This window comes from Vulpes vulpes, chromosome 9 (genome assembly GCF_048418805.1).
Source record: "Vulpes vulpes isolate BD-2025 chromosome 9, VulVul3, whole genome shotgun sequence".
Lineage (NCBI taxonomy): Eukaryota > Metazoa > Chordata > Mammalia > Carnivora > Canidae > Vulpes > Vulpes vulpes.
Window position 1 is genome coordinate 109,391,377 of NC_132788.1, and position 14,546 is coordinate 109,405,922.

General features: G+C 71.7%; 2 protein-coding genes across 4 annotated transcripts; one reads left to right on the forward strand and one right to left on the reverse strand.

Annotated features, from left to right (window-relative positions):
- The first annotated feature begins 681 nt into the window (after nt 1-681).
- On the forward strand, nt 682-8,435 carry RNF126 (ring finger protein 126). Of its 2 annotated transcripts, none has more exons than XM_072722077.1 (9): nt 682-860; nt 5,390-5,448; nt 5,588-5,651; nt 5,949-6,112; nt 6,648-6,716; nt 6,792-6,861; nt 7,282-7,375; nt 7,516-7,631; nt 7,711-8,217. In XM_072722077.1, exons 1-9 carry the CDS (start codon nt 786-788, stop codon nt 7,858-7,860), a joined length of 861 nt encoding a protein of 286 aa, XP_072578178.1. In that variant the 5' UTR covers nt 682-785; the 3' UTR covers nt 7,861-8,217. The 2 variants fall into 2 exon arrangements, with proteins under 2 accessions (XP_072578178.1, XP_072578177.1); XM_072722076.1 differs by having other exon boundaries at nt 684-860; nt 5,949-6,193; nt 7,711-8,435.
- A 684-nt stretch (nt 8,436-9,119) lies between these two features.
- FGF22 (fibroblast growth factor 22) lies at nt 9,120-12,187 on the reverse strand. 2 transcript variants are annotated; one of them, XM_072722078.1, is made up of 3 exons: nt 11,940-12,184; nt 9,812-9,915; nt 9,120-9,701 (listed from the first exon to the last, which is right to left on the reverse strand). In XM_072722078.1, the coding sequence occupies exons 1-3, from the start codon at nt 12,151-12,153 to the stop codon at nt 9,501-9,503; spliced, it is 519 nt and encodes a 172-aa protein (XP_072578179.1). In that variant the 5' UTR covers nt 12,154-12,184; the 3' UTR covers nt 9,120-9,500. The 2 variants fall into 2 exon arrangements, with proteins under 2 accessions (XP_072578179.1, XP_072578181.1); XM_072722080.1 differs by having other exon boundaries at nt 9,187-9,724; nt 11,940-12,187.
- Nucleotides 12,188-14,546: the final 2,359 nt, after the last annotated feature.

Here is a 14,546-nt window from a genome sequence, read left to right on the forward strand (position 1 = left end):
CAAAGTTTTGCGGGTTAGGTTGTGGGGTGGGGGGAGGAGGTCAGGTTTCCTTTGCTCTCGAAAACCAGGCCACGCGCGGCAGCCTCAGGCCGTGCTCCACGGGTCACGCTGTGCGCAGCCGGCCTGGGTCTCCCCACCGCAGGCAGCGGGCCCGGGCCTGCGGGACACCTGGGGACCTCACTGGGGCCTGCAGCAAGTGCGGCCGAGGAGCATGTCAGGCCTCAGGAAAGGGAGGAGGAAAGGTACGCAGGTTCGCAGGTGTCGTGCAAAGGCCCGGGGGCGAGGGCGCGCCGGGGGCAACAACGCGGGGGCAGATCAGGGGCAGATCGGTGGCACGCGGGGTGGGGGAGCCGAGGAGGGAGGTCGGGGAAGAGGGGGGCTTCCCCCCCCCAGCAGGCCGCGCCCCTCCGCTTCCTCCAGCCTCCCAGCCGGGCTCGCCCCCAGCCACATCCCCGCTCCCCGCCCGGGTGACTCGGCCCCGCCCCCTACCCGGAGCCCCGCCCCCGCCAGAAGCCCCGCCCCCGCCCGCAGCTCCGCGCGAGAGGCGCCCGGCCGAGTTTGTCCCTCGGCGACCACCGTCGCCCAGACGGCGCCCGCCGCGCGCGCCGCCCGCCTCGCTCCCGCGCGCTCCCCCGCCCCACGCCGTGCGTGCCGTGCGTGCCGTGCGTGAGCGTGCGTGAGCGTGCGTGAGCGTGCGCGGGCGCGTCGGCCGGCAAGGGAGCAGCAAACGGCCGGCGGCGGGCGCCGCGCGGGGGGCGGGCGGCGCGGAGGAGGCGGCAGTGGCCATGGCCGAGGCGTCGCCGCAGCCCGGACGGTACTTCTGCCACTGCTGCTCCGTCGAGATCGTGCCGCGCCTGCCGGTGAGGCCCGGGCCGGCGTCGGCGGGAGCGCTCCCTCGGCCTGAGGCGGGCCGGCCCCGCCGGGGAAACTGAGGCCGCGGCGGCCGCGTGACCGGCGCCGGCGGAGGGGGCGGGGGCGGGGGCCTGGCTGCCGCGGCCTGGGGGCCCCGGGGCGGGCGCGGCGGCGACCTGGGAGCGGCGCGCCCGGGCTCGGCCTGCGTCCCCGCGTCCCCGCGTCCCCGCGGCTGGCGGCGGCGGCGGGCGCTGCTCGTGCCGGGCCGGGCTCCAGGGGCCGGGGCCCAGGTGCGCCGCACCTGCCGGGCCGCCCGACGTGCCCCGCGGCTCCCGGAAGCCCTGCGCCGCCGCTTCCGGCTGCTGCGCCCCGAGCCCGGCCCCGGCCCCCGGCGCCCGGCGCCCCGACCCCCGGGCGCTGCGCGGCCACTTCCGGGTCGGCGGCCTGAGCCGCGGCCCCGACCTCGCCCCTGCGCCCGCGGCCCGCGGCCCCGACCTTTGTCCTCAGAGCCGCAGCCCGGGGACCGCGACGGTGAGCGCCGTCGGCAGGAGCGCGCGCCCGGTTCGCGGGGAGGCGGCCCCGTGGGCCCCGTGGGCCCCGCAGGCCCACCCCGCCGTGGCGCCCCGCTCCCGCCCGCAGGAGGGTCTGGGAGCCCGCCCGGGGCCAGGCTGGCGGCCTCGCTGGAGCCGGGCGTGTGGGAGCAGGAGCCAGCAGGCGGCCGCACACGCCCAGACTCATCCTCCCCGGGACGCAGCGGGGCGCCCCCCCCCCCCCCCCCCCGTCCCTGCCCCTACAGGCGCCGCGAGAGGCCCTCGGCCCTCCCCTCGGAGCGCCCGGGGCTGGGCCCGCCTGCCCGGGCACCCTGTGGCCGCCTCCTGCGCCCTGTGCCGGCCCGGGGTGCACGCCTGCTCCGCGCTGAGCCGTCCATTTGCAGCTGGAGAGGCGAAGCCGGCGGACCCCACCGGGGCTCCGCGGACGCCCACTGGGTGCTCCAGGGAGGGCTGCTGCGTGCTCAGGGTCTGACGTCAGCGGGTCGGAAGCAGGCTGAGCCCGCGGAGGTGGCCGGGCGCTGGGCAGGCCCCGCGCTGGGGCGCCCACCTGAGCCGCGTGGAACCGCTGGAGGCTGCCGTGAGCGGAGCCCCCAGCACGGGGCACACGTGTGCTGTCGGGGGTCCCAGCCCCAGCAGCGGCGGCAGAAGCACCCTGGGAAGACCAAGGAAGGTGGGCCCGGGGGGCCCTGGGCGGGAAGGCCTCACACCTGCGGGGCCCTGCCGTGGCTCCGCACCGTGGCATCCCGGCATCCGGCAGCGGGCGTGATGCTCAGGGGCGCTGGGGGGACAGATGGGGTGTGAACGTGGGAAGTGGTGGCAGCTGCTGGGACCACAGGAAGAAAGTGCGAGGGGGTGGGGAGTGGTGAGGGCGGGTCGGCGTTCCGTGGGGCCGCGGGGTCCCTCTGCGCAGTGGCAGCTGAGGCGGGCTGTGGGCAGCAGGTGCGCTCCTGGGGTCGGGGGGCTGGTGGGGTGGGGCAGTCCCACGTCTGTGTGTGGCCCCGAGCCCCAGTCCCTCTGCACCCCAGGGGTCCTCCCTGGCTCTGTGCCACTCTTGGAGTTCTGGCCCCTTGGGGGGCCCTAGGGCCGACCTCACCCAGGGCAGAGGATCTCGGGGGGCCAGCCGCCACTGTGACTCCGCCAGGGGGTCCCCCGTTTACCCGTACCTGCCTGGCCTGGGCGGGTCGCTCCCTTGTCTGCACCCCGTGTGCTCCCCGTCACTCAGGACGGGTTAGTGCACCTCATAGGTGCATTATCAGGTAGGGTCGTCCCCTCGCCTCCCCCTGCCCTCCTCTTAGGGGAGAGATAAGCGGTTCATGGTGAGGAGCCGTTGGTTAGACACGGGTGCTCGCGAGTTAGGGCGGGCGAGCACGGGCTGCCCCTACCTGGACGCAGGCTCGGGACCTGCTCCATCGAGGGTCTCCTCACTTGGCTGCTCGGGTTAACCGAAGCCTTTGGGGCGTGCAGAGCGCGGGGACACCCCCGGATCTGGTCCCTTCCCCGCTGCCTGCGAGCAGAGGCTGGAGCCTGCCTGAAATCCTGTGCCGGGTGGTCCACGGCTCAGACGGGCACATCTGGGTTCAGCGTGTGGGGCTTGCTCGGGGTAGAGAGTACAGAGGCCGGGCCCTGCCCACGGCCAGCAGAGGAGCCACAGCCCTCTGGTCCTCGGTGGCCGCGGACTCCAGGGCCCTAGGCTTGAGGCCGTCTCCGTTTACAGGTGGGGAGACCGAGGCTCGCAGCCAGGAGGTGACGTTTGAGCAGAGACCCGCTTTGGAGAGGGGGCGAGCCAGGTAGCTATCTGGGGGAGAGCGCTCCGCAGAGGGCCTGGTGCGCAGGCCCTGAGAAGAGGGCAGGGGAGCGGGAGCGGCCGGCTGGGGTGCCCACAGCGCAGAGTGCAGAGCAGAGAGCGGGACCGGGGCTCGTGCGCCGGGGGACGCTCAGGAGCCGCCGCAAGCCCCGGCAGCTCCGCTCCGGCCCCTCAGCCTTGCCCAGGTGGCGCGGGGCTGGGGACAGGCGGCCTGCTCGGGGGACGCAGGGGCCGCTGCTCACGGAGGCCCCCGGCTGACAGGCAGGTGTGGGCAGGTGGGCTCCGCGAGGAAACGGGGAGAGCCCGCACCTTCCCGCCAGCCCTGGGCCAAGGGGAGCCCCTTGCAGACGCCTCCACGTGCCGCCCCCCCGGGCCGGTCCCCCCGTGTGCTGCAGAGCTGCCCCCATGGCTCCACTTAGAGGTGCGCAGGTCACTGTCCTCGCTGCTCCTCACAGTCTTGTTGAGACACCGCCCACCTGTGCACAGGGCGCGCTTCCGTGCTTTCTGTACACGCAGGAGTCGTGCACCCAACGGCCTATCCAGTTCCAGAACATCACCCCAAGGGCACCCCGTCCCCATTAGTCATTGCCTGCCCCCCCAGCCCCCTCCCCGTGCGTGGACGAGCCCGTCCTGGACGTGTCACACGCATGGACTCGCACCCGAGGGGCCTCCTGTGTCTGGTTCCCTCCCCGAGCGTCGGGGGCTCAGGGTCCATCCCCAGGGCAGTGTCAGGGGGCCTCACTCCCGCCGGCGACCAAGTGGTGCTCCTGCGCGTGGCTGGGCCACATCCCCCGTGGACGTGCGATGGTGGGTTTTGTGTGACGTGCGTCCTTGTTGCCCCCCGGGCGCGTGCGCAGCCGCGGAACCGCGGGGTCGGTCGATGACTGCGTGCGGCTCTTCCAGGGACCGCGGGGCCGTGTCTGAAGCGGCTGCCCCGGGTCACGGCCCCCCGGCCTGGTGGGGTTCTGATGGCTCCGCGTCCTCGCGTCCTCGCCGCCACTTGTCATCGTGTGTTGCGGGCAGGCCGCGTGTCCCGGGTTCTGGGGTGCGGTGCCTGGGCCCAGGGCGCTGGGCGGCCTCCGTCGTGTCTTTGGAGACTTGCCTGTTGGTTCTTGAGCTGTTTTTAGTTGGGTGGTTTGTATCTCGGTCGATGAAGTACCAGGGTTGTGTGTGTATCTGGGATTCAGTTCCCACGCCCTATGCAGCTCTTGCTACCAGCCCCCCACTGGGCTCAGACCCCTTTGAGGACCCCTTTGCCTTCGGCAGCGCGGGGAGCGCAGGGGTCGCGGCCTGTGCTGCGGTGGTGCCCGCTGCCCCGATGGAGGTGCCTGGCGCTCCTGGATGTCAGCAGGGAAGGGCCAGGCCGAGCCGCGGTGTCGCTGCCCTGGGGGACGGTCACAGCCCCCTGTGCCCGTGACCCCCCTGGGACGGTCAGCGCCCCCTTCTCTCCCACCGGGGGGAGCGCTTCCGAAAGTCCCCGAGGGTAGAGCTGAGCTGTCTTCCCGACCCTGTGGCTCCGGGACCCTCACGGGTGTGGGCTTGGGCTTGGGCTTGGGCTTGTTTCTGGGAACCGGAGGTGGGGTCTGGCGTTTCCCACCTCGCTGCCCCTGGGCCGGTCCCCCAGCCTCCAGTTAGGACATCTCTGTCTCCCCCGTCTGACCATTGGGGGGTGGGGAGCCGGGAAGGGGCGTGGCCAGTGGGGATGGGGTCACAGGCTCTGTGCTGGGGCTGCCGGAATGTTCCAGAAGCGCCACCATGGGATACCCACAGGCCAGTCCCTTTGCCTGGGTGGCACTTCCAGCCTCCGTGGTTACCTTCCTGGGATGTGAGCTCCTGGGGCCCCAAGGTCAGTCATGCGACCCTCCCAGGAGCTTGGGGCGGGTGCTTCTGTGTGCACGTGGGGGCTGCTCCGTGGACCCCGTTTGGTACAGGCCTTGTCAGAGCCTTCGGCAGCTGGTGCTGTGGACTGTGGTGGGGTCCCCTGCAGCAGGGGCAGGTCCGGGGGCTCCAGGCCTGGAGACGCAGCGGCCGTTGCCCCGGGTGATGGGTGCCTGTGCCCCGCCCAGGCTGCCCCACGAGTCTGACCCTGGCCTTGAGCAGTTTCCCAGGTGCTTGTGGAGCGTGTCCTGCGCTGAGTCCGCGGCCCCTCCGGCCCGGCGCTCACCCGCCCTCTCCTCCGCAGGATTACATCTGCCCCAGATGCGAGTCTGGTTTCATTGAGGAGCTTCCAGAAGAGACCAGGTAACGCGGCCCAGGTGCACGCGGCCCGACCCAGGCCCCTGGGGTGGTTCAGGTCTGTGGGCAGAGCCCGGATGGGCCACGTGGGGGGGGGGCAGCCCGAGGCCGGGGGACCCCCTGCTGACTTGCGCCGTCCTCCCAGGAGCACAGAGAACGGGTCCGCACCCTCCACGGCCCCCACGGACCAGAGCAGGCCGCCGTTCGAGGTGAGTCGGCCGCAGACCGCAGGCTTCCCTTCAGGCAGCTGCCGTCCCCTGTGCCCTCTGCCCTCCTCTACCCCCTTCCCCCATCAGGCTGTCCCTGGGCCTGACCCTTGACCATTGACCCTTGACCCCTGGGGCCTCTCCTCCCTCCTTTGTCCTGCACACACCGAGGCTCCCCTGGTGCGTCCCCCTCCCTCCGAGCCCCGAGCCTGGGACTGCGCCCCGTGGCGCCCGGACGAGACGTGGGGTCCGGGCGAGGGCCTGCTGCCCTGCCTGTGATCACGGTCCTCCTCCCCACAGAACGTGGACCAGCACCTGTTCACGCTGCCGCAGGGCTACGGGCAGTTTGCTTTCGGCATCTTTGACGACAGCTTCGAGATCCCCACGTTCCCCCCTGGGGTGCAGGCCGAAGAGGGCAGGGACCCCGAGAGCCGGCGGGAGAGAGAGCAACACTCCCGGCACCGGTATGGCGCCCGGCAGCCCCGCGCTCGCCTCACCGCACGGCGGGCCACCGGCCGGCACGAAGGCGTCCCCACGCTGGAAGGGTGAGGGCACGCGGGGGCGCTCCTGGGAGTCTGGCGGCCTGCCCCATCCCGACTCTGCGGACTGGCCGTGTGCCCTTCCGAGGGTCCTGGGGGCCCCGGGGCGGGCCCTGAGCGAGGGCCCTCGTCCACGCCGTGCCCCGTCCTTCTGGGTCGTCCCTGCCCGTCCCCATCCCTCCCCCTCCCGCCCCCACGCCGTGGCTGAGACTTGGCCGCTCACATCTGGGTCCCAGTGTCCCAGCGGCGGGCGAGCAGGGTGGTGCCGGCGTCTCCGCTCCATGGCCCGAGCTCCCTCCGTGCTGCGGGCTGAGGCTTGTTCCGTGGAGGCCCCACCCCCAGTGGGGACGGCCCGGCCGCCAGCGTCCTCACAGGTGCAGCCTGGCCCGTCACCGTGGGCTCACACAGGGCCCTACCCGGGAGGGCGCTGACCACAGGCCCGGCCCCTGCTCTGTTCCAGGATCATCCAGCAGCTGGTCAACGGCATCATCACTCCCGCCAGCATCCCCAGCCTGGGCCTGGGCCCCTGGTGAGTAGGGGGGGCGGGTCCCCTGGCGCCCTCCCCAGCCCCTCCGCCACTTAAACCCCAGACCTCTCTGCCCAGGGGTGTCCTGCACTCAAACCCGATGGACTACGCCTGGGGGGCCAACGGCCTGGATGCCATCATCACGCAGGTACAGGGTGGCCGCCCCGTGGTGGGCACTGGGGAGTCGCCATATCCCTCTGCTGAGGACGAGATGGGGGACGAGCCATGCTCCAGGGGATGAGGGTCCCCGGGGTGGGTGCCCTGCCCCAGCCGCCCTGGGGTGCCCGTGAACCTCCACATCCTGAGCCCCCCCGGGCGGGGGGTAGGGGCCTGGCTCTCGGTGCCGGGAGGGGTCGTGCTGTCCCCAGGGCCGCCGCCCCCTGGGTGCGAGGTGGCCCTGACGGGACAAGCAGAAGCGCGGGTAGGAGCGCGGGGCTCGGCTTCAGGGGGGTCTGAGGACCAGCCTTGGTGCTTTTGCAGGTAACCCGGCCTTGATTTCAGAGCCCTGCGGGGCGAGGGGCCGCGCCTGCCTGCCGAGCTCCCGGCACTCTGGCCTCTTGTCTTTCAGCTCCTCAATCAGTTTGAAAACACAGGCCCCCCGCCTGCAGACAAAGAGAAAATCCAGGCCCTCCCCACCGTCCCCGTCACCGAGGAACACGTAGGTGTGTGGCTCTCAGCTGCGGGGCCGCGGTCCCTGTCCCGACACCGACCCCTCCCCAGGACACGGGGCTTGGGAGTCCGCCCTGCGTGCCCCAGGGCTGCCCCGCGGGTCTCGGGCTGTCACAGGCTCCCCGCTCCGCAGGCTCCGGGCTGGAGTGCCCCGTGTGCAAGGACGACTACGGGCTGGGGGAGCGCGTGCGGCAGCTGCCCTGCAGCCACCTCTTCCACGACGGCTGCATCGTGCCCTGGCTGCAGCAGGTGAGCCCCTGGGCTGCGGCCTCTGGGCCCCCACCCCCCACTTGGCCTCTGAACCGCGCCCCCCTCTGTCCCCACAAAGCACGACAGCTGCCCTGTGTGCCGGAAAAGCCTCACGGGACAGAACACAGCCACCAACCCCCCGGGCCTGACCGGCGTGAGCTTCTCGTCCTCCTCGTCGTCGTCCTCCTCCAGCTCGCCGAGCAACGAAAACCCAGCCGGCAACTCCTGAGCCCCTCGCCCCGCCCCCCTCCGGCCGCCCCCGGTGAGCACAGGACCTCGCGCCCCAGGCCCTGCGGGGCGGTGGGGGTGCCGCGGAGCTGGAGCCTGGAGGTGCCCCCACCCGCCTCGGCGCCCACACCACCCCCGCTGCAGGCAGAGACTCGGAGGACCGCCGCCTCCAGGCTGGAGAGAGCTCAGGCCTCCCCGAGGGGCGTCAGGCGCAGGGGCCTGGGCACACGGCACCCCCGGGCGCCCCCGGCTCCCCCACCCGTTTGTCTCTAACCTCACCCTCCACACAGTCAACGGCGGAAAGGTTTTTATAATTTTAAATTATTACTGCTTTGAAATAAATGGACGTTTTAGCTCACGTGCGGCCCTGCATGATCTGTGGAAAGACCGGGTGGAGCCGCTCGGCCGGGGTCTCCGCGATGCCCGGACAGGCCACCAGGCCCCAAGCCAAGCGCAGGGGGCTCGGGACCACAGGACGACCAGCAACACAACAAAACTGCTCCGACAGACGTTTTTTAAAGGAAAAAAATATGTGTATCTTGAGAGCTATTTAAAAATACACCTACTTAGAAACAAGCGGGTGCTCGGTGTTTTCCTTCTGCGCGGCGCTGGGGGGCCCAAGCTGTGCGGCCCCGAGGTCGCGCCTTCGCCAGCTCCGTGGCCGCGGACCCGCCCGGGAGCCGCCCCGCGACAGCCGCCGAGGTTGCAGAGCTTCGCCGAGGGCCACAGCCCCACCCAGCGCCCCTCCAGCACGTGCTCCCCGACCTCATCCTCCAGGTGCAGGGTGGCTGCTGGGGGTGGGAGCCCCCAGGACCGTCGCCCTCCCCGCACGGCGTCCCCCCGGCCCACGGCGGCAGGGCTCAGGGTGCTGGGAGGGAGCAGCCCCGGAGCCCCTCGGCCTGCACGGGCCCCCCTGCCACCACCACCCTGCCCGCCCCGCCCCACGGTCACCACCGGAGCTGCTGGAGACCCGCGTGCACGTGTGTGTGCACGTGTGTGTGCACGTGTGTGCTCCGCTGGGACGCCACCGCTCACGGGGGTGCTCTGATGGCCTCAAGTCCTAAAACCCAGGGGCAGGCAGAACTGGTCACCCCCAGGTCACCCACCCCCCCGGGGCCCCAAGGAGACCCCCCTGCCCCCCACCTTCCAGGGGCGCCCCCTCCCCGGCCCGCGGCCCCTCCTCCGTCACCGCCAGCAGCGCGGGGTCTGCCCGTGTCTGGGGCTCCCCGCTGCCTCTCGGGGGGACCCCCAGGGCCCTAGGTCACCCCCACCTCCCGGGACCAGGATGGAGACCTGTCACCCCGTGGCACGTCCGTGCTGCCCCTCCCCCAGCCTCCAACACCCCAACGGGTTCCCACCTCCCAGCCGCCTCAGCCGCGTCCCAGCCCTTCTGGGGACCGACCGCCTGGCCACATCCTTCAGGCTCCAGCCCGGGCGGAGCGTTTCTGGGGCGTCCGTGCCCCCCGCTTGTGACTGGACACCTGTGGCCTCTGCTCAGCTTGGCGTCCGCCTGTCCCCAGACTCAGGAGCTCCCGGGGGTCAGGCAGGCAGGTGCCTGGCCCGGCACGCGGCAGACGTCCCGCGAGCGCTTGGAAACGGGGAGTGACCCGACGTGCTGGGCCGCGCCCCGGGCCACGCGGCTCAGACCCCTCGTGGAAGCCCTGGCGGCCTCAGGAGACCAGGACGGGCAGGAAGTGGGTGGACAGGTGGTGCCGCTGTGTCCGGCCACCACGCCGCGGGGCCCCCTGCCCATCCAGCGCCAGGAACATGGGCCGACCGCGGTGGCGCCAGCGGAGCGAGGCGTACGTGTTGTAGCCGTTCTCCTCGATGCGCTCCTGGAACCTGCAGTGGGCAGTGTAGACCCGCTTCGGGGGGTCGGGCGTGTGAGGCGGGCCACGGGCACCCCGCCCCCCGGCAGACACCCGGCCGCCCGCCGGCCCCACGGCACTCACCGACCCGTACGGGTGCCCCCCGCGGTTCATGGCCACGTAGAAGCCGGTGTGCACAGCCTTGAGGGCCACGACGCCCACGCGGATGGAGCGGATCTCGATGATGCCTGGGGGGAGGCTGGGGGTCAGCCAGGGCCTGCCCCCGCCCCCGGCCCCGGCGCTCCTGTTGGCTCATGGGTCATCCAGGCCTCCTGGGGGCTGGGCCCCGAGCGTGGACACAGGGGAGCCACAGGCCCTGCCGGGAGGGGCCGGGAGCACCCGGGGGCATGGGGGCAGGAAGGTGGGAGGATGTCAGCAGGGAGGGGTCCGAGGGCCTGGGAGCCGCAGCCGAGTGCGGGGCAGGGAGGGCTTTGGGGTGGGGGGTGCCTGGAGCTCCGCTGTCACAACAGGTGACAAGCAGGACGGGCAGGATGGGTGTAGGCCACCCGGTGCCGGCCACACTGGCAGTTCGCGGCCTCCCACCCTGGCCATCCCGGCTGGGCACACGGAGCTCCAGATGGTGGGGGACACGGGGTGCTCAGGGAGCCCCAACTGCACCCCACAACCCCAGTGGGGGGTGCTGACCGTGCCCACTCCCCAGAGAGGGAAACTGAGGCCTGGGACGTGCCAGAGCCAGTGTGGGGCCCCATCGGCAGGCGGGGGAGCCCCTGAGGAGCCTTCCCCGTGGCTCCCCCCGTCCCCGCTGCCCAGTGTGCGGACCTGAGGAGTGAGGAGTCTCCCACACCCGGGCCCCGCCGTGTACCAGGGGCTAATCTGGAGTCGAGGCTTTGCCCTCCGGTCTGCAGCCTGGACTTGGATGCCTCAGGCGATGGGGAGCTCACCCCACGCAGCATGGGGCCTCTGTACCCGCAACCTCCCCCGTCAGGCACCCGGCTCCTCTTGCACAGTCAGCTTCTGTCTGCAGGAGAGCCCACCCAGCCCCACCTCCTCGGGGGGCCCCAGGCCTCTCAGATTAAGCTGCACCAGGACCTCACCCTATTTTCATTTGACTCGCACCCTATGTGGCCTCCTGTGAAATGACCCTATTAGCTGATCGCGTGTGTAACCGCTTTGCCCTCTGCTGTGGGAGCCTCAGGAGGGTGGGCTGGTCACGGCGACCTCCCTGCGGCCACTGCAGCACACGGGAGCCACCGAGTCAATGACCACAGAAGTAGGGAAGGAGAGGAGAGCTCCCCACGCCCACCCCACAGAGCCGGCCTGCGAGTCACCACCACTGCTGCCCAGATGGGGAACCCGAGGCTCCGAGAGACGCAGCGCCCGTCCCCAGTCCCCCGGAGGCCCGGGCCCCACAGCCGGCCTGGAGCCACCTGCCGGCCGGTGCCCACCTGCGATGCCGGCCCAGCCAGTCCCCTCGTCATCGCCCCTGTCCGGTGCGCCTAATGAGAGCCCTGGGAGCCCGATGAAAGCAGCTGCAAGGGCAGGGGGTGATTATCTGCCCTAATGGTGGTGATTCAGGCAGTGGCCATGATTACACCCCCCGCCCCGCTGCCCAGCCCGGCCCCGGAGCTCCCGGCAGACGGCCCGCAGGGGCACTGCCCGCCGCGGGTGCCCGGGCTCCTCCGCCCCCTCTGCTCGTGCTCTCGCCTGCATACATCCCACAAACACTTATTGAGTGCCTCCTGTTTGCTGGGCAGGGCGTCAGCGCGGTGACTCCAACGCGACAAGGTTCTGGGCGTTTAGGAGCGCCAGCAACACCCCGACGCCCACGCAGCCGGGTGACCCTGGGGCCCTGGTCTGCCCTCTCTGGGCCTCGGCCACCTGGAGGGTGTGTGGGAACAAACAGAGGGGCCCCCGCCCGGGCGGGTTCTGGGCTTGGGCGCGGCGCGGACCCCAGCTCTGCTCCCACCTCGCGGTGTCACCGGGACCCGGGGCGGCTTCGCTCGGCCCACGCGCCCAGGGACCCTGCCTCACCTATTCGGCAAACACCTTTCTCTGCCGCTGGAGCCAGGCCCGGAGCTGGGAGCGTTCCCTCCGCTGTCCGGCCCTCCAGCGCCTGCGCCGGGCCCATTTCACAGCTGGGGAAACCGAGGCCCCAGCCGGGAGCGGCGCGGCCGACACCGCACACCCCGCGGGACGACCGGCCGGTCCCCACCACGGCTGCCGCCCCGCCCGCCCGCCCGCCCCGACTCACTGTCCGCGCCGTGGCGCCAGCGGGTGCCCTGCACGCGGCCGCCGGGGTCCACGCGCAGGAAGAAGCGGGTGGACGAGAAGAGGCGCCGCCAGCGCACGTCGCCCTCCAGGTGCGGGTAGCTGCGCGGCCTCCGCGGGCCGCCCGGGGTCCCCGCGGCGCCCGGCGCCCGAGCCAGCAGCAGCCACGCCAGCCCCAGCCACAGGCGGCCGCGCATCGCCCCGCGCCCCGCGCCCCGCTCGCCGCCCGCTCTCGCCGCCCCCCGCGCGTCCGCGGCTCGGCCATCGCCGGGGGGGCGGGGCCACGCGGGCCGGCCGGCGCGGGCCAATAGGGAGGCAGGGGCGGGGCGGGCCCACGGTCGGCAGCCGGCGGTGGGCGGGGCCTGCGCCAGGGGGCGGGGCGGGCCCACGGTCGGGAGCCGGCGGTGGGCGGGGCTTGCGCTCAGGGGGCGGGGCGAGGGGCGGGGCCACTCCGGAACTGTCTTGCCTCCGCGCGTGTTTGTCTTGCGGGGCGGGGAGGCCAGTGCGTGTCCGTGAGTCACCGGCTTAGCCTGCAGGGGCTGCGGGGGCGTGGGTGTGAGACAGGCGGGCCCGCAGGGACACGGAGGGACACAGGGACACAGCGCCGGGGGAGCCCGAGACCCGGGAGGGGCGGAGCTGCCAGGGGTCGTGCCCGGTGGACTCGCCTGGCCCCAGGCTGGAGCCCCCTAGAGCCAGGCCCCAGGGAGCAAGTGACCCCAGGGACCGCCGGGCGCACCGGGGTTGGGCGGGGGACGGGAGCGGTGCCGCGCTCGCGAGCACGTCTGTGGCCGGCTGACCCGGGCGGGGATGATGGCTGGGGCGGGCCCGGTCCCCCGGTCCCCAGCGTCCAGAGCTGCGTGGCCCGGGAGGGTGGCTCCATCGACAGCCATCCCCGCTCATGACTAGACACACCCAGGCCCGCTGGGAGCCACCCTGCGGCCCGGATCCTGCGAGGGGCGCACTGAGCCTCCCCAGACAGAGCCCCGCGATGTCGTTGACAGGTGGGGACACAGGGGTGGGTGGGTCAGCAGCTGCCCCAGGCCGCACACAGGACACACCCCAGGGCTCCGCTGCTCCTCTGCTCCGCAGTCCCAGGTGGCACCGTAAGCAGCACCCAGGTGAAGCCGAGGGGACAGGCCTGGCCCAGTGCAGTGCTGGGGGGCGGAGCGGGCCGCCTGGCAGCCGGAAAGCCTTGGCCCGCTCTGGGGACGCCCTGACCCTCCTTCCTAGGCGCAGGCGGGCCTCCTACGGGCTGTGCCCGAGCCCCGGGGCCTGGGCACGTGGATGGGAGCGCACATCCCCCCACCCCACCCCGAGCCTCCTGCTGCCTCTGGAACGTGGGCCGGAGGATGGAGGGCGGCAACGCACAAGCTCGCTGGGCACAGACTCCTAACATCCGGATTCCCAGCAGCCAGAAACTCCCCTTCCTGGAGTGTCCCCGCCCTGGCCCCAGGACGACAGTGCTGGGGGCTCTGTGAGGTGGGGGTGGACCCACGCCCAGGAAGCTGTCCTGCCCCGGGTGCTGTTGGAGCTTAATAACAGCTTCATTGAAATATAATTCACGTACCTCACAGTGCGCCCAGGTAAGCCTGCAACTCCGTGTTTTCAAGGCAGCATCGTCAGCCATCACCTCTATCCGGTTCCAGAACATTCCATCACCCCAAAAGGAAGTCCTGTCGCCATCCGCCCTCATCCCCATCCGCACCTCCAGCCCCTCCCCCCGGCCCCAACTCCCACCCCTACCTCCATGAGCCCCCCCCTGCCCTGCACGTGTCACACACATGGACTCCCAGCCCGTGGGGCCTTCTGCGTCTGGGTTCCCTCCCTGAGCGTGTGGGCTCGGGTCTGTCCCCTGGGCACGTGGGGGCCTCGCTCCTGCTCGGGGTCCAGGGACTGTATCACTTATATATTGACACTTGGTCATTTCTATCTTTGGCTGCTGTGGATTGTGTCACCGTGGACGTGGTTTCATTTGTCCTGCGTGCAGGTAGAGAAGTAGACCTGCTGGGTCAGGGTGGACCTGAGCTGCCAGCCCGCCTCCCGACCACCCGCCCCACCGCGGCCCGCGTGGGCACATCCTGCAGCCCATCTTCACCGGGCAGAGCGGAGAGACGGTGTGCGTCCTCGGGAGATGCGACACCTATGGAGTGGGTGCGAGGACAGTGCTGTGAGCATCACTGCCATGCGGCCCCTGACGCGCCACTGTCTCTCGGCTCCGCAGCAGGTTCCCTGGGCAATAAACACGACACTGTGTGCAAACCACTGTGCGGTGGGAGGCGGCAGGGCGGGTGCGTCGGCCGTGGGTGGCGGTGCCAGGAGCTCGGAGGACACGGACACCCGAGCTGAATTCTTGACATGCGCCCTCGTGACATCTCACCTCAGGAAACATGCGCTGGGACCTTTCCACGTAGCGGATGCGTGAGAGTAGGCTGCAGGGATGGTGCCGCCCCACCTCCGGGCACAGGCCGTGTCTGCTGCAGGCAAGGTCGTCTGGGATTTTTTAAAGATTTTATTTATTCATGAGAGACCCAGGCAGAGGGAGAAGCAGGCTCCCCGCGGGGGGCTCGACGTGGGACTTGATCCCGGGACC